This window comes from Haliotis rubra, unplaced genomic scaffold (assembly GCF_003918875.1).
Source record: "Haliotis rubra isolate DU_JTF1 unplaced genomic scaffold, ASM391887v1 Scf68, whole genome shotgun sequence".
NCBI lineage: Eukaryota > Metazoa > Mollusca > Gastropoda > Lepetellida > Haliotidae > Haliotis > Haliotis rubra.
This window is the reverse complement of record NW_025767390.1, coordinates 767,665-791,641: the sequence shown is the minus strand read 5'-3', so window position 1 is coordinate 791,641 and position 23,977 is coordinate 767,665. Positions and strand designations below refer to the sequence as shown.

General features: G+C 43.2%; 1 protein-coding gene across 1 annotated transcript in view; it reads right to left on the bottom strand.

Moving 5' to 3' along the window:
• The window catches only part of LOC124257997 (brefeldin A-inhibited guanine nucleotide-exchange protein 3-like), a 62,879-nt gene that overhangs the window by 20,241 nt on the left and 18,661 nt on the right, over positions 1–23,977 (bottom strand). Inside the window, 17 exon segments of the mRNA XM_046692074.1 lie at positions 447–699; positions 1,629–1,811; positions 2,728–2,847; positions 3,657–3,897; positions 4,829–5,047; positions 5,947–6,063; positions 7,621–7,777; positions 8,299–8,468; positions 15,045–15,482; positions 16,004–16,176; positions 17,096–17,208; positions 18,146–18,278; positions 19,554–19,706; positions 20,368–20,453; positions 20,455–20,479; positions 20,878–21,008; positions 21,918–22,034. Of these exon segments, the coding sequence (XP_046548030.1) occupies positions 447–699; positions 1,629–1,811; positions 2,728–2,847; positions 3,657–3,897; positions 4,829–5,047; positions 5,947–6,063; positions 7,621–7,777; positions 8,299–8,468; positions 15,045–15,482; positions 16,004–16,176; positions 17,096–17,208; positions 18,146–18,278; positions 19,554–19,706; positions 20,368–20,453; positions 20,455–20,479; positions 20,878–21,008; positions 21,918–22,034 (2,829 nt within the window).

Below are 23,977 nucleotides of genomic sequence, written 5' to 3'. Positions count from 1 at the left end.
ATGTATTTATGTATAAATACGCTGTGTGCCTATATTTATATTTTCTGTGTGCACAGTTTCTTTATGTGGACAGTATATATGGATACATGAGATAGGCACAACATGACATCCCTATTCACCTCTCGTTTAGGCTAGGAAGGTAGTCCCCAAATTTGAAAACAATCCAACCAATAAGTTACTGGTTGGACAAACTTTTTAAAGTTCATATTTTACATTTCTGTAATTCTGGAAAAAATTAAAACACCACAGTCAAAATTTGCACTGCACTGCTCCATCTGACAAGGAAGTTGGTCACCAAATTTTGAAAAATGGTTTAAAAGTTATTGGCTAAACACAAATGTATTCAGACAGATGGATGCACGGACAGAATTCCTTGGTATAAACTATATAACCTAAAATAGTTGGGGGCATAAAAGAAATGCAGCACAAAAACTAGAGGTACTCACATCGACCAGGTAGGGTGATATGACACTCCACACTCTGACAAGATGCTGAAGAGGTCGTGAACTGTGGACGACCTTCATGAGGACGTCCTGCAGCCTGTAAAGATGAAGGGCATTGGTGGGGAGTCGGGGGACCCCTCCATCCATGTCTGGGCCAGCATGTTTCTTCAGCTGAAGTCGACTTGCCTCTCCTAGCTCGGCAAGGAAACTCAGCAGGGCCTGCAGGTTGAGCTTCTCGGCTGCATCCTCAAATATCCTGGTGGGAGGAGAAAGCATACATGGGCTAGGATACAGAAGTTATTATCACCAGTCTCTCAGAATCATCAGTTTTGCGTTATGCTGATTGGATAACTGCACAGGTATTGTTCCATTGTTTGGATGTGAGGCTACATTGTTGAAATGGGTTCATTTCAAGTTTATGACATCAAAGAAAACATTTCTCATACACCTAATCGTTTTGATGAACTGGTTTTTTTTGTTCTGCTCAGCTGCTAAACAATTTCAGTCAGAATGCATATAATGAACTACAGCCATAACGAACAAAACTTAGTGATCCTTTTGAGTTCATTATAACTGAGGATATTATAGAGTATACTGTATTACATGCTTGGGTGATATGTATAGAACTACTTTCTCTCAACCTCAACACCGATTAACTGTCCTTCATAAACAGATAGACCTGTGAAGATCCGGGGTAGAATAGGTCTTCAGCAACCCATTCTTGTCATAAAAGGCGACTATGCTTGTCGTAAAAGGCGACTAACGGGATCGGGGTGGTCAGGCTCGCTGACTTGGTTGACACATGTCATCGTATCCCAATTGCGCAGATCGATGCTCATGCTGTTGATCACTGGACTGTCTGGTCCAGACTCGATTATTTACAGACCGCCGCCATATACCTGGAATATTGCTGAGTGCGGCGTAAAACTAAACTCACTCACTCACTCATAAACAGATATTGAAAGACCTTTGCTACAAGAAATAGCAAATGTTTGAGAACTAAATTACAAAAATTCGTCCATTCAGGACAGACAGATAATTCCACAGGTTATTCTTCAAATAGGTCTTCTTATCCTTGAACATTATGCTGATCTTATCTCATAGTATTTTGACATCAAATTGTTGAAATGATTGAGAGAAAGTTCTATATACTAGGAATTACATCAACTTAATTTCATTACTCACCTGTCCACTTCTTGTGACAAGCCACACAAAGCTTTGGATGCCTGAGCAGGAGTCAACACCCCTCCTCCTGACAATGCACTGTCCCAACCTGACTCTATACTACTCTGTCGGATGAGCTCTGCCACGTTGATACGAGGGGCCACAGGTATAACAGAAGCCACTGGACTGGCATACAGGTCACACCTGAAATGAACAACGCCAAAAGATGTGTGACAGTTAGTTGTTTTACATCTAGTAACACAGCACTTAACCTCAAGTCAAAACATGGAGGGATAGCCTCCCAGCCTCTGTCAATACTCTCCCTGGTGGCTTCCCAATTTCTAATAATCTCAGATCCCTGGAGAGGATACAGACCAAGCTTTAGGTGAGGATTTTGTATTCTTATTTGCTGGAGGTGCATTTAAAAACAGGCCACTTGCTTAAGGAAACACCTCATCTACAAAGCAAACTAGAAAAGATTCTCAGAAGGGAATAATAAACAATAAAGTCCCCAAATTTGAAAACAATCCAACCAATAAGTTACTGGTTGGACAAAGCTTTTAAAGTTTATGTTTTACATTTCTGTAATTCTGGAAAAAATTAAAACACCACAGTCAAAATTTGCACTGCACTGCTCCATCTGACAAGGAAGGTGGTCCCCGAATTTGGAAAAATGGTTTAAAAGTTATTGGCTAAACACAAATGTATTCAGACAGATGGATGCACGGACAGAATTCCTTGGTATAAACTATATAACCTAAAATAGTTGGGGGCATAATAAACAATAAAGGTCCCATAAATTACATGTTACATTACTCCAAAGTCACGATTATCAGATGTGAATTACATACACAACAAAAGTCCACTAAAATTTTATCATCCATTACATCACTCCTAATCTAAGCATACATCCTCAATTTCAAATACACTGGTGACCCCTACCTCAAATAGCGTTTTACAATATGAAGACACTGATAAATAAAAGACTTATCAGTTTATTTCCCAAGAATTACTCTTTCTTATGATTCTTTCAAAAATAATCTTTGTATATGAACAGGTCATTTATTCATCGTGACAGCGCCTTGTAGAAGATTATATCTGGCAAGATTACTGTACTTACTCAATCTCTGTGCTTGCGTTGAGTTCAGGGTTTTGTTCCTGGTGCACCTTTGGGAGGCTGGACTGGTTGTTGCCACCACTAAAGTAGGTGTGCTCCAGTTCAGAGATGTGTGCACAGCACCTGTAGTCACAGATGTAGCCAGTCACAAGTACAGTCACAGAGAGCCAGTCACAAGTACAGTAGTCACAGACAGCCAGTAACAAGTAGTCACAGATGTAGCCAGTCACAAGTACAGTCACAGAGAGCCAGTCACAAGTACAGTCACAAACATAGTTTACAGACACAGACAGTTCAGGTCAGATTTTTGGCTCTCATCTCTCATCTCAAATGCTGTGGTAACTTCTGCTGGCCCTCTTATTCTGCTATGACATTTTCAAGACACACCCTCCCTATATTCTCATATGCTTGTGGTAGTTGTTAGTGGCAGCAAATAATTGAACATTAAGTTAAACAGTACTGGGACTTCCCAGAATGGTACTGTACTAGGATCAGAGTTATCTGCCCTTGTTGGGTACATGCACTTGGCAGGCGCACTGTACCTAATAAGACTGATCAGAGGTGAATTCAAGCATTTGCAAACATGACTGTTACTATTCTACTTGTCAACACCAAATATCTCCCAGCTGCTAACATTATTTTGGATTCAGGAATAGAGACAGTGCTGTTTCAAGACATTTAAAAAGACAGTTTGCACTAATATGAATTCTCGGGCCTGTTTCTTAGTGATGCTGGCATTTATTTCATCCATTGTAGTGTCATTTGGAATATAGACCTACAAATGTGTGTTTTGTAAAATAAATTATTGAATATTCAATGATCTTGCAAAGGTTAATTACTGATTTCACAATTTATATATGAGCAGATTTCTTGGTTAACTCGGAACTACGCATTAAATCAACACCAACCTATCCCAGTAAAAGTGAACCAACCTGAACACATGTTTCCAGCAATCAGCAGCATGGCTGCCCATCTCCAGCCCAGTTGTCATGACAACATCCATACTGAGGACATGAGCTGCATGCAGTCGGACCAGCTTCGGTTTCCCTGGCAACACAGAGGTCTTTCCTGGAACCTTGGCATCACTGGGCTTAGGTCCTACTCTCAAGTCCTCCTTCACACAGGACGTGTTTGCCAGCTGGGTGAAGGCGCTGCCACACAATTCCTGTAGACCTGCAGAGGAGTAGACACAGAATAGTGAAAACAGTACTTCATAACATATGTACTGATCAACTTTGTCTAAAGGAAGTCAACAGGTATCACCAAAAGCCTGGGAGACCTAACATAACATGTTAACTAAACGCATTGATTGAACACATCTCGCAAAAGAAAGATTCATAAGAAGAAAACCCCTCTGACAATAAACATAAGCTTAGTTTTGGATCAAGCAGAGCTTGATGGCCACCTGTAAGGATATCTTCAAGTAAGTCTTCATATTCACTGTGCAGCTCCAACAATCATGTACCATAAGTGTGGTGAAGGTATATTTCAAATCAATCAAGTGCTGATAAATGATTACAATAAATACTTAAAAGTCACATTCATGACAGAGTGCTTTCCAAAAGACAAGAGTATTAGTTCCAGTTTATTTAGAAAACAAATATGATGCATCTATGATACAACATGGACACTGTAGTGGATATCGCAATGCACCTGTACTGCAAACAGTATACCAGTGAAGCATACGAGAGACTGACCGACTGACATTTCAACACCCGTGACAGACACTCTATCCACTATACCTCCAAATCTGTCAAATAATGTGAAAGATATTCAGTAGTCTATGTGTAACCTGGTTATGATAATATGTAAAGACAGCTTTCAAGCCCTGCGTTCCATTTGATTACATACCCATTTGTCATCATCAATACAGCTGTGCAATATGGAAACTTCCATACAGCACACTGAATTCCGTATTGCGCTCGCGCGGCAGACGGATATGAAAGACAGTGATCTCTAAAGTGTGTCCCAAATGAAACTTTTGAAATAATTTAGTTAAATCTGTGTCCTTGAACTCCACCATGACATTTCCTCATTCAATGCATAAGGTCTAAATGCACTTGATTGACGTTCTATATATGTACAATCCCCTGCTACAACTTACCCAGGATGCAGCAGAGTTTGGATGCTCTCTGGAGTCCACTGAGACTGAGACAGATGGCGTCCCGAGCCCTCATGCTCTCCTCCTTGGCCCCCTCCGTACCGAACATCAGGGCCAGGCTGCTGGACACCCCACAGGAACTCTTGCCATTGAGCAACACCGACAGCACGTCCAGCACCCCTTCCCAACACACGGATAGGATGCGGCGAGACAACTTCTTGCCTGCACACAAACACAAGGATCTTACAAGGGGTAGGACCTGGCTCAGGTATTTATTGGCTGTCTGTACATCTGTCATGGTAGTAAAACTGTTAAAGCAGTCCACATTACATATCTTACACACCGGTGAGATAACTGGTACCGAACGAATGTGTCTGATCAAATTCCAGCTCCGTGATTTGATACTCAATGGTGATGACATCCTTTTTTCTTTTTTTTTTGATATTAATATTGTATTTCTGTTACATGCAGAGCCAGACATCCAGGGTAGTGCATGGCCCAAATCATGTAAGAAAAGATAGGCAAATTTAAAAGAAACAAGAAAGATTACACCATAGTTGAAAAGGCAATTGTTATACATATTAGTTCGAATACTGAGGTTCATATTATTATTTAAATGATGGAATACTTTCCTGATTGTAAGTTATTGGTAAGTTCTGTCATATTCACCTACACCTGTGTCAAAAGATTGTGGTTTTAGAGTGTCATAAATGTTCTTTAATCTTACCTTGTGTACATTATCATCACTCCTTGATATCCACAGATATTACGGTAAGTAAACTTAATGGAGGATAACTCTAGTCATAAGCAGGCTTGATGACATCACAAATGACCATTGTGTTAAGCATTAATGCTCATCTGTAATCATGAGAATTGACACAACATGCACTGGTTCTATGCTTATGATATTAGAGTCTGTGATTTTCATTTATTAGATACCCTAGGAAACAACTCAGTATAAATAAATAATATTTGATAGACACTCCTGAATTAATTTCTCAACATGAACTTGTCCACATGACCAAAGAGGTTACCCCGTCAGGAAGCTAACAAGGTAAGGATGTTATCTGTGAGATGACTCCATGCCTTGCTACATAGTATGGTGTAGGGGATGTACTGACCTGCCTCGACCTGGGTACTGTTGACCTGTTCGTGTTCCACACTGAGCATGTTGTCCCCACCTCGACAGCTACTCATCATCTGGCCGCCCATCTCGTGGCTGCCCAGACCATCGATGTCTGAAACAGTCACAGGTTATAAACAGCTGACAAAACAAGCACTTAGATACTGGTAACAAGACATCACAAGTTTCAGATGATGAAATCATTTCAGTAAAGAAATTCTATATTCACATGGACAGACTTTTTCACTGTACCCAAGGAAGGAATCGTACCATGGCTGTTAGCGTGATAAGCGTCCAGGTGAGAATATGATACATAACACGATACACAGACAACCACTTAGAAACTTGTGTGAGTGAGTGAGTTTTATGCCGCACTCAGCAATATTCCTGCTTTATGGCGGCGGTCTGTAAGAAATCGAGTCTGGACCAGACAATCCAGTGACCAACAGCATGAGCATCGGACGACACAACTGGGATACGATGACATGTGTCAAATAAGTGGGCAAGCCTGACCCAATGATAACCAGCACTGTTGTATCTCATCTCCACTAATAGTGTCTCCTGGTTGTCCACCTACCTCTCAACATACACACTAGCTGTGTGTTCTGGTTGTACACCTACCTCTCAACATACACACTAGCTGTGTGCCCTGGTTGTACACCTTCCTCTCAACATACACACTAGCTGTGTGTTCTGGTTGTACACCTACCTCTCAACATACACACTAGCTGTGTGCCCTGGTTGTACACCTACCTCTCAACATACACACTAGCTGTGTGCCCTGGTTGTACACCTTCCTCTCAACATACACACTAGCTGTGTGTTCTGGTTGTACACCTACCTCTCAACATACACACTAGCTGTGTGCCCTGGTTGTACACCTACCTCTCAACATACACACTAGCTGTGTGCCCTGGTTGTACACCTACCTCTCAACATACACACTAGCTGTGTCCTGCCAACTGGAGTGTGTACCTGTGTCCAGGATTATACACCTTCATCTCAACATACACACTAGCTGTGTGTTCTGGTTGTACACCTACAATCTCAACGTACACACTAGCTGTGTGTTCTTGTTGTACACCTACCTCTCAACATACACGCTAGCTGTGTGTTCTGGTTGTACACCTACACTCTCAACATACACACTAGCTGTGTGTTCTGGTGTTGTACACCTACCTCTCAACATACACGCTAGCTGTGTGTTCTGGGTGTACACCTTCCGCTCAACATACACACCAGCTATGTGTTCTGGTTGTACACCTACCTCTCAACATACACACTAGCTGTGTGTTCTTGTTGTACATCTGCCTCTCAACATACACACTAGCTGTGTGTTCTGGGTGTTGTACACCTATCGCTCAACATACACACTAGCTGTGTGTTCTGGTTGTACACCTACCTCTCAACATACACACTAGCTGTGTGTCCTGGTTGTACACCTACCTCTCAACATACACACTAACTGTGTGTTCTGGGTGTTGTACACCTACCTCTCAACATACACACTAACTGTGTGTTCTGGGTGTTGTACACCTACCTCTCAACATACACACTAGCTGTGTGTTCTGGTTGTACACCTACCTCTCAACATACACACTAACTGTGTGTCCTGGTTGTACACCTACCTCTCAACATACACACTAGCTGTGTGTCCTGATTGTACACCTACCTCTCAACATACACACTAGCTGTGTGTCCTGCCAGCTGGAGTGTGTCCCTGTGTCCAGGATATTTCTGTAGGTCACCTGGTTGTACACTTCACTCAACCAAGACGGTGACAGAAACAGCATCACCCCACAGCTGAGGACGTCATCCATGAACTCTTTCTGCAAAAGTTGGTTATTATGTTTTGACATACTGAAGCATACACACATTTCTTGAACCTAATTTCAATTTGGAAATGACTCCATCCTCATTGGTTAATCAGCTTGTAATCAGAGGGTATCAAATCCCAATTCTGGCTGATTCAAACAGCCAATCTGACAACAACATCTCCACAATAGCACCATCTAGTGCTAAGATAGCTATGTGGAATATGGCCCTGGGCCTGGATTTTCGAAGCCCTCTTAGCGCTAAGATAGTCGTAAGTGCCATACATTAACATTAACTTACGACTATCTTAGCGCTAAGAGAGCATCGAAAATCCAGGCCCAGGGCCATATTCCACAAAGCTATCTTAGCGTTAGCATGATCTTTAGTCCCATACTTTATTATAGGCATATGACAATCTTAGCACTAAGATCAGTTTGTGCAACAGCTCCCTGGGTAATAACATTCAGTGAATTCTTCCATTTGGGATCTTGGGATATATTTTCAAAACACTTCCTATCTGAATGTAGCTCCCCACCTCGGACAGGACGAGACTTGCAGGATCCCGCGTGGTGTAGTAGCCGCTGACGGTAAGTCTGAGACTGAGGATCAGTGTGACCATGGAGGCGATGTAGACACCATCAGCGTTCAGGATCACGGCCGAAATCACTTCAGGGTCGTCTTCAGGTCCTTCTTTAGACATCAAACCTGAAACACCAAACAGTCATCCATACTGCAGCTGCTGATGTCAACGATCCGCTACATGAGGGTCCAGATGGAAGGAACCAAAATAATTCGGGAACTTTATTATTATTTTATTTTTTTTATTATTATTATAGGATATTTATATAGCGCACATATCCACGCACTAGTGCATGCTCAAGGTGCTGGTATTTATTCCCTCGAAATCATTGGATGTCAATATCAACTGCACATCGTATTAGCAATCTCAACTCCCTGGGGAGCATACAACCCTTGCTGCCACTAGGCACACCGAGTTATTGTGGCTTTCTCATCCTAACTTTAGTGTGTATGTGCACTTGCCCTTTTCCCAGTACAAGAATGGTCACTGTGGCGACAGCTGGAATGTTTGGGTAAGGTGTCTTATTTATGTTTCTAAAAAGGACAGACAGAGTATTCATTCAGGGATCGAAAAAATGTAATTTTCTGACTAAAAATGATATTTTATACTTATCCTGACTCATGCTAATTTTGCTTGTTTCCCTTCTCTTGCGAATGATAGTGGAACACTTGAAATCCCTTGAAGTTTCCTTCTAAAAAAGCGGACGTAAACTCACTCACCCTCGAGTAGTCTCCCTTTCCTCCGTTTTGACGCCCTTTTTGGTCACATGACCAGCCATGTTTATCACTCTCTCCGTATGTATGCCCGACACCCGGATTTACAGGGAAATCCAGAGTGCCATAAGAGGGGAGGTTGGGAGGGCTAACCTCATGAGTCAGGATAAGTATAAAATATCAATTTTAGTCAGAAAATTACACATTTTTCCTTATCCTGACTCATGCTAATTATGCTTGCAGAATCCGTCGGAAACGGTGGTGGGTCAGGCCACGTTCTGGATTCCCTGGTTGTAGATTTACGTCCTGTATTACCCCCCATGGGAACTTATGACGGCACTGTTGAAGATTCTTTTCTTTCAACTTCTCTCTGATGAGTCTGGGGGGGAACCCAAACTTGTCAGATTTCTTCCGAAACTTCTGACATTTTCGTGTGGATTTTAGATATACTAATATTCCATCAGTTATCTATTGCAACTACATCTCTTGATGCGCACATCAAGTGGAGATGCGACCCTTCTTCATGTACGAGTATGTCCTATACAAGTACAGGGTCTATCACTCATGCTAGTCTGTCCTAGACGTGTGCATGGACTTATAGCCATTGCTCTCCAGAGCGTTGGTTTTCACAAGTCACGTGATAAAAGGGGGTGCTACACCAAGTGGCCCAAACTGGTGAATGCCTGAGACGTCTTCGGTGGCAATGTCTCTGAGGTAGTGGTTGGCAAACACTGTGTTCGATCTCCAAAAGCAGCCCTCCATTATAGTTGTAATCGAGCAGTTTCCATGCAGAGCAAGTGTTGACGCCAGGGCTCTGACTTCGTGTGGGTTGGAGGCTCGTGGAGGCTCAAGTCCTGCTGCTTTACAGGCCTTTAGTATAAGGGCTCTCATCCAGATCGATATCATTGTCCGTGAGTCTTCCGTGGGCGTCTCAGTGGATAAGGGGATGAATAGGCGCTTGAATTTTTGTCTCCTTGTTTAAGTTCTCTGTAGGTAGACTTTAAGTGCTCTGACTGGGCATAAGGATAGATCCTGCATATCCTGTGGCCCAATGACTGTAGATAGTGCTGGGATGTGGAACTGTCTGTCAGGCTGACCGGGCAGTTGGTTCTTGGATACTGTTCAAATCTCTGCCACTTGTCGTCGTACAAGTTGCAAGTTGATCTACGTAGAGCTAGTGTAACTGCTTTCGCTGCTCTGGCGGAGCACCCTCTGGTCTTCAGGCAAGCTTTAATACGCTCCACGCGTGTAGCTGGAACAGTGTCGGGTTCCCGTGAGTTTGCTTGGTGTGTGGATGGACGAGTAGGTTCGACCACTCTGGTAGTTTCAGGGTTGGACTTCCGAGTTCTTGAATGAGGACAGGAAACCATACCCTCGCTGGCCAATAGGGCGCGACCAAAATCAGTTGCAACATAGTCGTCTGCTTGAGTTTATGTAGTACTTGTGGTAGCAGTGCAGGAGGTGGAAACGCGTAAGCGTTTAGTCCTTCCCATGAGATGCTTAGAGCATCTGTTGCCCATGCCTGAGGATCTAGAATCGGTGAGACGAATGTTGGTAGCTGTTTGTTGAACTTTGTTGCAAACAGGTCTATTAGTGGGGATCCTATAGTCTGTATGATGAACTGGAATGCTTATGGATGCAACATCCATTCCGTCGGGGATGGTTGTAGTGGACAAGATAGGGCGTCTGCTATGACATTATTTGCTCCCTGAATGTGGCCTGCCTTCATGTAGATGTTCAGGTCGTCGACTATGTTGAACAGGAGAAAGCTGAGTTGTAGCAGACTTGTTGATCTTGTTGACCCTTGTTTGTTGATGTAAAACGCCACTGTGGAGTTGTCCGTGTGTACCATGAGTCGTGCGTTCTTTAGTACGCTGGTCAAATGTTGTAAAGCGTTGATTACTGCTTTCATCTCCAACAGATTGATGTGGGACTTCTGATCCTGACTCGACCACTTCCCTGCTGCCACTTTGTTGTTGAAGTGCGCACCCCATCCACGTAGAGATGAGTGTTGCAAACCGGCTCTGTCAAAAAGGTTCCTCCGCAAACATTCGACTTCCGAGTCCACCATAGGAGATATGGTTTCAGGCTGTCCGGTAGTATTAACGGATCTAGGCTGTCTAGGTGGGCGTTCACAAATACTTGTAGTGGGTGCAACTGTAGTCTCCCTCTGCGAGTCATGTCTTGAGCTGAGGTGAGTAGACCGAGCATGCTTTGCCAAGCACGTAGTGTCAACAGAGAGAGCATTGCTTGAGATATCATCTGTTGTATCTTGACCCAACGATCCTCTGGAACGACTATGAGATTCACTGGTATGATGAGTCGAATTCCTAGAAATTGCAGATCTTGTTTCGGCTCCAGTTCCGACTTGACGAGATTTACTAGCCATCCTAGTTGAGTGAGCAGCCTGATGGTGAAGTCTAGTTGCAGTCTGAGTTGACTGGGATCTTGATGAGCTTGAATCCCGTCGTCCAGGTCGAAAGCACTGCGTAGACCTCGACGATGTAGATATGTGATGATGGGCTTGGTCACTCGAGTAAACAACCAGGGAGCCGACGATATTCCAAACGGTAGAACCTTCCACTGGAAGTGATGTCCGTTAAAAAGGAATATAAGGTATTTCCTTTGAGTCTGGATGAATCGTGATGTGGAGGTACGCATCTTGTAAATCTACGCTGGCGAGGTAGTCTGCTTGACGAACGAGATGTCGGATCTGAGGAAGATGTATCATCTTGAATTTTGCTGGTCTGCGTAGATACTCTGTTGATTTTCCTCATGTTGTAGATGAGCCGGAATTTCTCTTTCGAATTCTTCTTCGATACCAAGAAATTTGGGGAGTAGAACCCGGGCGTGATGAAATCTTGATCTATCTCTTCTACTGCCTCTTTGTCGAGTAGGGTCTTGATAGTGTCGTCCAGTTTCTCTATCTGGTCGGCTGCATAGTTGAAGGCCATCGGGTTGCTTGTGAGCGGCGGGGTGGCTTCCAACTGTATCTTGTACCCTCTGCGTAGTATCTGGGACACGTAGTCTTCTTGTAGGATTCCCCAATTTTCCCAGTATCGTTGAAGACGTCCACCCACTGTCGAAGGTTGTACAGGAACGGCTGGGGGTGGAAGACTCCAGTCGTTCCAAACCTGGCCTTCAGCGCTTGATTTCTCTTGCACTCCTAGGTGCTCGGTCTCTTCCGGGGTTACCTCTAGGAGCTCCGGTTGGGCGACGAAAGGAGCCTCTTCCTCCTTTCATGCTGGAATACTTCTTTTCTCTGGCTCTCTGGACTCCTGCAAACTTGGATTTGTTGGAGTAGCGTAGGGACGTCTGACACATCACATTAGCCAAGGTGTTGATGGATTTAATCATCATAACCTCCCTTGAGTCGTGAGAGACTTCTCTGGCGACTTCTTCAATTCCTCCTCCGAAGATGTAAGATGCTGACCATGGGGCTCTGTATAAGGACTTGGTGAAGCGTTCACTCCAAGTGCATGCTGAATAACCCTTGTCTTCTCAGGAGAGTCAGGCCCGCTGATGTGGATGCTAGGTGCTCCGACATAAACTGATGGTCCCTCTTCTGTATTAGTAGAGAGGAGTATATCATCCGGTCTTCTTCGGCAGAGGAGTTCTTGAACTTCGAGATGAGTGTTTTGTTGATAGCCCTCGATCTGGCTAATCCGAAGAAGATACGTCTGGTGGTTGTATCCAGCTGCGCTAACTTCTTATCCTCAATCTTGTAAGTTCTCTGACGGGAGTTGGTGATAATCTTGTAGTCATCATCAACCTCTGAAGCCTTCAGGAAGGGTTCCATCCTATGTAGAGGGAATTTCCTGGTGCTGAACGTCGGGATGTGCTGATTCTGAGACTTGGTGGCTTTATCAAAAGCTCCGCCGAGGTTGTCTGGTACTTGAGAGATCGGGTCGATCGGTGGAAAGGTGAGCGTGTCGAAATCATCGTTGGACATCTTGTAGGTAAACGCCTCATCTGTGTCCTTAGAAGGTGATGCTAAGTCCAAGCCATTGGCGATCCATGAGTTAACTTCCTTATCGGAGAATATGCCTTCACCTTCTTCCTCTGATTTGGACATCTCTCGCTCTATGGATCCACGACGACTTGAGTCTCTATGGGATGATCTGTATGATGAGCTTCACGCAGGCAAGCGATCGCGATCCGATCGTGTATCCTTTCTAGAGTCTTGAGATGATTCTCTAGGTCTTCGTGAAGGTGGGTTTCTGGAAGTAGCTTCCCCTCTGTAGGAGTGTCTTCGCACAGGTTCTTGATGGGCTTTAGAGTTCGATGGAGATGAAGACTCATATCTGCGACGTCTGTGGGGTTCAGGAGAATGCCTAGATTCCTTCCTGCGTGGAGACTTCTTAGCAGCAATCTCTCGAGCGTCTACGGCTCAACTGACGTTGGTAGCGGTGTCCAGACTCCTCACTTCAGATGGGGAAGATCGTTGTGTCCGTGAGCCTTCACGCAGGCTTCCCTCTTCATCCGGATGCGGTGGAGAGACTGTAGAACCTTCACGCAGTCTAGTAGTCGTTGTAGAGGTCTTCATAGCAGCCTTCTCCTGAGCGAAGCGACGTTCCATCATCGACATCATCTGGTCTGTAAACTGTTGCATGAACAGTCCCGGGTTGAAGTTCTTCGTTGTCTGAAGAGACTGCTGCAGGGACGATGCATCTGATACTGAAGAGACGTCATCTAAGGCTCGCTGCACTTGTGAAGAGTTGATGCCGCTGCTATCTCTGGTCCCGATGTCTGCGTTGATAGAAGGTCTTCTGTCAATGTCTGTGCTGATAACAATGCCAATGTAGCTGTAGAAGCACGTTTCGTGTTCTTACTGACGATGGAGACTTCAGGTATGAGGATGGGTGGATCATCATAAACGTCTGCTTCTTCCGGAGGAACAATCTCGGCTGAGAAAGACCTCGTCTTCTGCGTAGAGCTGAGCATAGACTTGATGAAGTCTTCATGATAGTAGCCTTTTTCTTCTGCGTAGAAGATGATTTAGCCTTCTTCATCTGCGACGAGGTCAGCTCAGTAGACAATGATCTCTTATGGCCTCCGGCGTTCACCACTGGTACAGCGACCTGCTCCCGAGAAACGTTCGGCAAATCACTGGAATTATGAATGTCTGCAGCAGTGGTTAACACACGGTTATCAGCGCAATCACTTGATTTAGACATGACTTGTGAATACCTTCGTACCCAGTCCTTAGCACGTCTATGGATGGAAAAAAGGTATTTAGTAAATTCAACAGAGGTTAAATTTACACAAAACTTACAGCGAGAGCTGAAAGAACATGAAATAGTGCAATTAGGACATAATAAATGAGGGTCAGCCGCAGACACTCGGTACCTACAAGGAACACAGGTTTTCATCAAATGTAAACACACTGAAAAAACATATCAAACAACGGAAAATTAGATCAAATTTCAAACCGTAATGTAGAATATAATCCTAAAAAACATAAACAGCAATAATTTTGATGTAAGGTCCGAAAATATAAAAGGATATTTGCCGTATAGGGACCCAGGTGCTCTCACAATCGTCCTCAAGGGCAATGAAGGAGAGAGTGACAAACATGGCTGGTCATGTGACCAAAAAGGGCGCCAAAGGGAGGAAAGGGAGACTACTCAAGGGTGAGTGATTTTACGTCCGCTTTTTTAGAAGGAAACTTCAAGGGATTTCAAGTGTTCCACTATCATTCGCAAGAGGAAGGAGACAAACACAATTAGCATGAGTCAGGATAAGGAAAAATAGAACATTTTAAGATGGTACAAGTTTCAAAGAAATTGGAGCACATAGTAAGTAAGTTGTGAAAAAGTAGTGAACAATTTTTCCACACAATATTTTTTTGTTAAAAATGTTTCCTACATGAACATTTTGTGAAAAATCATCTCAAAGTGAATGTAGATCATGTAAACACAAGCATGTTACATCTTTTAAACACAACCTCCTTACATGTGTTAGGGTTAACAATGTCAAAGACTCTACCTGCACAGAAGTCAGATGCGAACTTCTGCAGCGCCTCGTCCACCTCAAACACGCTGCCAAGAGTCAACAGATGAGGCAGGATACCCTGCAGCTTCTGCATAAACTCCTGAGCATTCTGCCGCTCCACGCTCTCGAACCTCTCTCGCAGCAGCTTCTGTCGCCTCACCATCTCCTCCTTCAGCTGCGTCTCCAACTGGGACTGAATGGTGGCCTGGATTTCCATCTCGCGGTCACTCTCGCTCTCATACTCCTTTACCCCGTCCGAGGTCTCCGAGCTGGTTCTCCTGGTGACATCAGTCTCATCTTTTTCCTGATCAGGTTTCTCGATGGTAGCTGAAGCGTCTGTGGTTTCCGGGACGACCGGTTCTTTGTCTGGTATGTCTAAAGTTTCCGCTGATCCTCCATCACAGCTGCTTGAGTCCTTCTTATCAAACACTTCTGTGGAAGGTGCATTTAAACATGAAATTTATAGAATCTGCAGGAATATTACACAACATTTGCAGTTATTTGTGTCTGTATAATACTATGGCTGATACTCGGATTTACTCATTGTTGGACAAGTGAAAGATATAATCCTGAAATTTGGGAAATTGTTTCAAACATAGATCCTGAAAGACAGCTGAAGAAGCAGAAATATCTCGCAGTCACAAGCATGTGTGAACTAACAGGTACTCTTCATCATCATCATCATCATCATCATCATCATCATCATCATCATCGTCGTCATCATCATCATCGTCGTCATCGTCGTCATCCTCGTTGTCATCATCATCTAATACCATGATGAACAGCTTGCATATTGCCCACAATAATCACTTGCTCGACCTAAACTAAAACTTATGTTGACTGTGGTGATGTTTCCTAACAAATCTTACATCATAATTTTGAAACCACTAATGACCAGCAGTGATTGCTGGGAAATCTGCCACAGGGAGATTTTCAGTGTGAGAGCTACAAACCTTTACTAAAGGTGGGGTAGAGTTTGTTGATGTCTTCAGCCACAGACAGAGACAGGTTCTCCCCTCGACTCAGCCTCTCCAGAGATCCCAACAACTGGTCTACACACATGACGCTGGTGAAACACACACCGGAATCATTGCAGTGGATACACTCCTGCACACTGTCAACTATCCTGCAACACACGGTAACCATGTAAGGGGGGGACCTACACTACAGCAAATAAAAAACTTGTAAGGGACCGTTGATAATTTATGGCTAGGAGGTGATGATGATAATTTCAAGAGAGAGAGTCATCAATTTTGTACACATGTACAAGGGGTAGGTCAGCAATTTTGAACATGACATGCAGAGGGGTTCACTTACTTTGTACAATTCACTTTGTACACGCCTCTCCATAAAAATCATCATCACACCCCCTAGCCATGAATTATGAACGGTCCCTAGTGAACCACTGTATTTACTTGAAAACATATAATCCATGTATATTACATAAGAAATGATCTTCACACATTGTACCCATGTGGGGAATCGAACCCGGGTCCTCAGCGTGACAGGGGAACGCTTTAACCACTATGCTTGTACAATTTCCAACCCTGAACATCCCCACATATTACACTACAGCCTGACATGCATACATTCACATGGACCTGAAACAAATGCAATGCTGTGATCACTGTGTAGAGTGAGTGAGTGAGTTTAGTTTTATGCCACTTTCTGCAATATTCCAGCAATATCATGGTGGAGGTCAACAGAAATGGGCTTCACACATAGTACCCATGTGGGGAATCGAACCCGGGTCCTCAGCGTGACAGGGGAATGCTTTAACCACTCTGCTACTCCACCACCCCTGAGGGCCATGTGGGGAACTGAACCCTGGTGTTCAGCAAGAGAATGAATGCTTTAACCACTGGGCACTGCCCTCAGCTTCAAGCAGTTTACTTCTGTATACCACTGACTGAATGTGCAGACAAACTGCTTCTCCCTCTGAGCCACAAAAGAAAACAGACAGTCACAGATTCAAGACAGTCTACCTTTCAATGTGTGTTGAAGGGTTTTGTCTAAATGTCCCATCACTAACACAATCAACTTACAGTTTGAGCAGCGCTACATCGGAGTGGGTGGCCTTGCCTGATGGCTTCACTTGGTTGTCTTCTTCTGCCAATGGAGCTGACAGATCTATCACTCTCTCACTGTCTCCTAGCAGCTGGAAAATAGAGTAACATGGAAACTATTGAACTCTGGAGTTCAGATTTCCCTAGAATATGAAAGAGTGATTGAATGAGTACATGAGCATGAGGGAGTGCTTGTACTTAAGTGCATGAGTGAGTGAGTGAGTTTTACGCCACACTCTGCAATATCCCAGCTATATGTCGGCGGTCTGTAAATAATCGAGTCTGGACCAGACAATCCAGTGATCAACAGCATGAGCATCGATCTGTGCAATTGGGAACCGATGACATGTGTCAACCAAGTCAGCGAAACTGACCATCCGATCCCGTTAGTCGCCTCTTACGACAAGCATAGTTGCCTCTTATGGCAAGCACATGGGTTGCTGTAGACCTATTCTACCTCGGATCTTCACGGGTCCTTAAGTGCATGAAAACTTGTGAGTGAGTGGGGGGAAGGAGGAGGGATGTTTTGGAGTCAACAGATTTTATAAAGCAAGTTTAAGGTCTGACCCAAGTCTCTACTGAAGTATTGTACAGGGCCCCGTTTCACAAAGCTCTGGTAAGCCCAAGGTCTCGTAACTTTTCTCGTAGCACTTTGTGAAATAGGGCCCTGGATGGTAATGTACTGAATACTGGAGACACAGACATAAAACATTTAAACTTTCACTCACAGTCAAACCCCACTGTGTCGAAGGTGGAAGTACGTAAATACTAGTTATCAATGGTTTGACACTAGTGCAAAATGATGACCAAATGATGAATACACAGGGGGCAAACAGGAACAATTAGAGAAAGCCGAAAGCTCAACATTATCAAAGTTTGACACATAAGTGTTTGACAAAATATCAACAAAGGAATAAAGTCTGAAATCTTGGAATCCATCCATCTATCTTTCATGTACAATACAACAACATGACTGTAACCTAATTCTGGAAAACACATAATGGTAATCATGGCATCACAACTACCAACCTCCTTCATGACCTTGAGAGCATCGAGTCTGTGCTGAGGAGGGGGGTACAGCAGCATCCTGTGGAAGAGGGACTCCAGCACGGGTCGCAGTGACCCGATGTTGCCCACCAGTCGTACAAGCTCCGCAGCAATACTGGGGAGTGGACAATAGCGAGTGACGAATTAGTCAGATAATGACATGGATGGAGCTCCAGTATCTGGAATCTGTGTGTAATGAGTTTTAGTTTTACACTGCTTTTAGCAATATTTCAGCAATATCACGGTGGGGGACACCTGAAATGGGCTTCACACATTTTACCCATGTGGGGAATCGAACCCGGGTCTTCAGCATGACGAGCAAACGCTTTAACCACTAGGCTACCCCATCGCCCCCCTGTGTGTAATGAGTTCCTGAACAAAATGAGTGACACATCATAGTGTTACATACCGAAACAAGCTTGATACTATCTTTGAAGGGCATTTAGAAGTGGAATGCATAAGAAAAGCAATATTCATGGATGTCAACTTTCTTATTGTGAATAACACGATGTTTCAGAGTGTATGCTTGCTCCTTCATCAGGTGAAAGGTGATGAAGGAGCAAGCATACACTCCGAAACATTTGTGTTATTCACAATAAGGAAGTTGACATCCATGAATCTTGCTTTTCTTAAGCTTGACACTAGACTAATTAAATGCCACATGTACATCACTGGAAGTAAAAAGTAACACACCCTTTTCTGACTGAGCTTACAAAACAAATCGCCGGCCACTATTTCAGCAAGAGAAAGACATCTTAATGTCTTGTTAGTTGATATGTTTTCATCTATAAACCATTTCTCATCAGGCGATGTAACAGATTTTGAAAATGTGTATTGTCATAGCCCATGGTACATTATGACTCTTCCACTGAGGTTGTTGGGCAGGTGCTATGCAACCAATAGTGAATAACTTTCCTGCATATGACTTCATCTTCTAGAATGTTGGTTGGGTAGGTGCTGCGCAACCAATAGTGAATAACTTTCCTGCATATGACTTCATCTTCTAGAATGTTGGTTGGGCAGGTGCTATGCAACCAATAGTGAATAACTTTCCTGCATGCACATGACTTCATCTTCTAGAATGTTGGTTGGGCAGGTGCTATGCAACCAATAGTGAATAACTTTCCTGCATGCACATGACTTCATCTTCTAGAATGTTGGCTGGGCAGGTGCTATGCAACCAATAGTGAATAACTTTCCTGCTTATGACTTCATCTTCTAAAATGTTGGCTAGGTACAATACTACCAATAACAGACTCACCTGTATACATATGACTTTATACACTGAGAATGTCGGCTAGGTGCTGTCTTGTCACTATTTGCCTGCATATGACTTCATACACTACAGATGTTGGCCAGGTGCAATGCCACCGATAACAGACTCACTCACCTGTATATGACTTTAGCTGCTGAACTGAGAATGTTGGGGGCTGAGGAAGAGCAGCCCGAGCCCCGCCCCATCTCGTCAGCCTTCTGCAGGAGGGAGCTCTTCTCTGCCTTGGGGGTGCCCAGCAGGGAGATGATGGTGGGACACAGGTTCTTCCTGAAATCAGATGGTGGCAGGTGAAGTATGGTGAAACAGGATTTGTACAAGTCCATTGGGGACGAGGAGCATGCAGGCATGAGAGCATTGTGTCAACAATGTCTGGACTATCAACTTACATTGTCCAATAACAAGATTTCCCTGTATGGGATTATTGGACATAAATCCTGGAGTTGATTCTGGGAACCAAATAAGGTAGTGAGTATGGTTTTACGCCGCTTTGAGCAATATTCCAGCAATATCACAGCAGGGTCACCAGAAATGGGCTTCACACATTGTACCCATGTGGGAAATCGAACCCGGGCCTTCAGCGTGACGAGCTGAAGCTTTAACTGCTAAACTGCCTTCAGGGCCTGACCTAGAACAGAACTCACCATACCAGTTCATGATACAGGGGTGGAAATAACCCATTGCCCGACGTCCGAGTCCAGTGTTTTTTTTCTGTCGGGCAAGCAAATTTGTATATCACACTGTACCGGTGTCCAGTTGACTTTCCAATGTTAATTATGTTGTTTATTTAAAAAATCAACAAGAAAACGGCCGGTATAGTGGAAAAATTATCAGGGCAAGTGATTTTGCATGTGCCACTGTACCGGAGTACACTAGCAATTTTAAAGTTATTTCCACCCCTGTGATAACTCGAGTCTATTACAGGACTCACCACACCAGTTCCTGGAAGCTGTCGTTGTTGCGGAGGGTCTGGGGGGCCTGGCTGAGGATGGCATGGATGCCCTCCAGGAGGAGGGGGGAGAGACTGCTTTGTTTGGCTGCCACTGTACAGGGACACACAGAATAAACACCACTCAAGACAAGCCAATTACCACAACAAAAATCAACACAAATCTCCACATGGATCATTGACAAAGTCAAACACAAACAACAGGGAGTTATAGAGTGTTACTACAGCTTACCTGTCATGCAAGAAAATGTTAAATTTCTTTAACTTATTTTGTGTTGTCCAAAATTCATGTTATGGCCTGTTTTCAACTACATCATATTCACGTTTCACTTAGCTGCCAAACAGAAACATTCTCCAGAAATCCCTCTGCCCATTTAAATTATTCAGCTACAAATATCAAAACTGGAATATGTAGTTCATTGTTCCCTGATCACTAAGCAGGTTCAAAAGCAACTGATTGGGTTAGAGTCCTCTGAGTGTGAGTGAGGGTACCTCTGCAGCCCGACAAGCTTGTCACAGAGATATTTGAGAATAGACACCACGTCGTCCATCAGACTCTCCGTCGTGCTCAGCTTCCCTCCAGATGGTCTGAAGTCGGCCAACACATCATCTCCATCCTCTTCCTGGAACAAAAGTGTGATGCATTTAAAGAAGGAGCTTACCCGTGAAGATTCGGGTTACAATTAAGTGAGTGAGTGAGTTTAGTCTTACGCCGCACTCAGCAATATTCCAGCTATATGGCGGCGGTCTGTAAATAATCAAGTCTGGACCATACAATCCTGTGATCAACAGCATGAGCATCGATCTACGCAATTGGGAACCGATGACATGTAAATCAACCAAGTCAGCGAGCCTGACCACCCGATCTCGTTAGTCACCTCTTACGACAAGCATAGTCGCCTTTTGTGGCAAGCATGGGTTGCTGAAGACTCTACTCTACTCTACTCTACCCCGGGTTACAATTGACCTTCAGTCACCCTTGCTTGTCGTAACAGGCGACTCATGTGATCGGCCATATAGCAAGAATATGGCTGTGTGTGGTGTTGAACAACAAACAAACAAAGAAGGAGTTTGGGCATGTTTCCAGTGGCCAGTATGTCAGTTCAGTCTACGCTGCATCGAACAGCGTTTCAGTTCACAGTGTCTCAGCTAAATTTAGTTAGAAAAAAAAAACGATGTGATACAGGTATCAGATTTTTACAAGCGAATGATGCAGAGAAGCCAGGGATCTCAATAATGGCAAGCCTGGGAATTGAACAGATACTCATAAGATTCTGGTGCATGTAAGGGATACAACTGCACAGGCAAGTACAGCTTTTTGGATGGGCGCAAATAGGCCTCTTACTGGCCCACGTCGCCCTAAAACTATAAAACCAACCAACCAGCTTTTTGGACAGTTCATTCACCAGGTGTAGAGGTTGTAATTTGTGCAGTAAGTATCTGCTTAATGTAAGGGATGAATTACTATGAATCACACAATATAAAGCAAGAAAATGAATTTAAACTTTATATTTTGGACAGGTTGAACTTACCACTGTTTCCTCAGCATCGGAGAGTTTTTCAGAGAACCTGGAAAGCACCTGTGTCATGTTGGCCTGAATGGCCCCCTTGACACCTTGGGAGCTCTGGACATGAGTATCAATATACACCTGCAACCAGCATGAAGCACCATGTGAATGAATTTGACTTGCACCAATATCTAGCTATATTTATATCAGCCATAACACACACAGCTTCCTGTAAATTTGGAAAATATCAGTATTAATCTATGACACCCACCCATCTGGAACCACATTAAACTAGTGGTTGATACCAAGAGCATGGATCCATGTCATCTGGGAGTATTGAGACACAATTATCCAGCTAATACATGAAAACAAGTGATTGATACACTGAGCATTACTACATGCCTTTTACATAAACACAAAATGCATCAATAACAATGGTCCAAAATATTTTAATGCAACAATACTGAGATGAATTACTTCAGCCAAACATATATGATGTAGTCACATGAAAAAATTAAACACAACGCTGAACATGTAGTCTCTTGATTAGCATAAACAATTGCAATGAAGGTCATACAGACTATGTTAATAAATTTAAACAACAAAAAAACACAATTAAAATGCAACTCCAAAACATCATATTGAAAGAGTCTGTTTCCAGATGTATTAATGAAAATAACCCACAAATGACAACTGGCAAAATATAAATTTCATTATCATTAATAATATATTCTAAAATAGAAAACTGGGATGCATTCATGTATTATTCATTATTTATTATTATTGGATATTTATATAGAGCACATATCCACGCACTAGTACATGCTCAAGGCGCTGGTATTTTTTCCCTCGATCATTGGATGTCAATCTCAACGGCACATCTTATTATCAATCTCAGCTCCCTGGGGAGCATACAACTCTTGCTGCCACAAGGAGCACCGAGTTATTGCATCTTTCCCATCTTTACGAGGTATCAATTCAGATGCATCAAACACTCTAGTCTGTATCTTCCTGAAAATTCAAATATTTCTTTTTTAATTTTAATACATTCAATCTCACTAACCGATATAAATGTAAGAAAAGAGCATTGTATCAAAATACAAATTTCCACTTTACACATCCAGCCTGCTTCAGACATAGGACATATGACTAATAATCACACCATATACAGTATATTAATATATCCAGTTTATTACTCTGCAAAATGAAATAGATACAAAGGCGCCTTTGTTGCAGAAGATAAAAGACAAGATTATCTGCTCAGCCAGCCATTATTTGTTCATTCTCATAACATACTACAGTCTGACATTCAATTGACACTGCAGTTGATATTATACTAACTTATGTGATATGCTGAATGTTGTACTAATGTATACACTGTCAAAGTCTCGCAACAATCAACTGGTAACAGCTGATGTGAGTGGTTTAGAATCCATAATGTCGTGTCCGGTGTGGATAGCAGCCCGCAGATGGTGCTGTAGCCTTTTCTTATCGGCGACACATAATAATTTGCAAGCTTTGCTGCTCTGCCTGACAGAGCATGTTCTAACAACAGCCATTACAAAGCCCAAGGGTTAAAGGAACACTTCTGCATGAACAGTCAATATAACCATATATGGAACACTCTATTCTGCTAGGATGCCATAATTTGAATAATCATATGGATGTATACGCATTTAAATTTATTTCCTGTAATTTTGTTACTGGATTTGGCCTGAAAGAGAATATGTTTAATGGGGTGGCTATGGGCCCCTTGGTCCAATGTCCTCTGTGAAACGGACAGATTTTTTTCTGTGCAATGAGTGAGTAAGTAAGGTTTTATGCCACCTTTATCAGTATTCCAGCAATTTCAGGGGGGTACACCAGAAATGGGAATTGCACCTTTTACCTTTGGGGGAATCAAACCCAGCTCTTCGGTGCAACAGGCAAGCACTTCAACCATTAGACTACCCCCACCATGCCCTCTGTGTAACAAGGGTTATAATTATGTTCTAAATTTATTATCAACAAAAGAGTGTGTTTATAAACCAAATCTTGAATGACCCAAATCAAGTCACTCAGGCTAGAACCCATTTCAAAATATT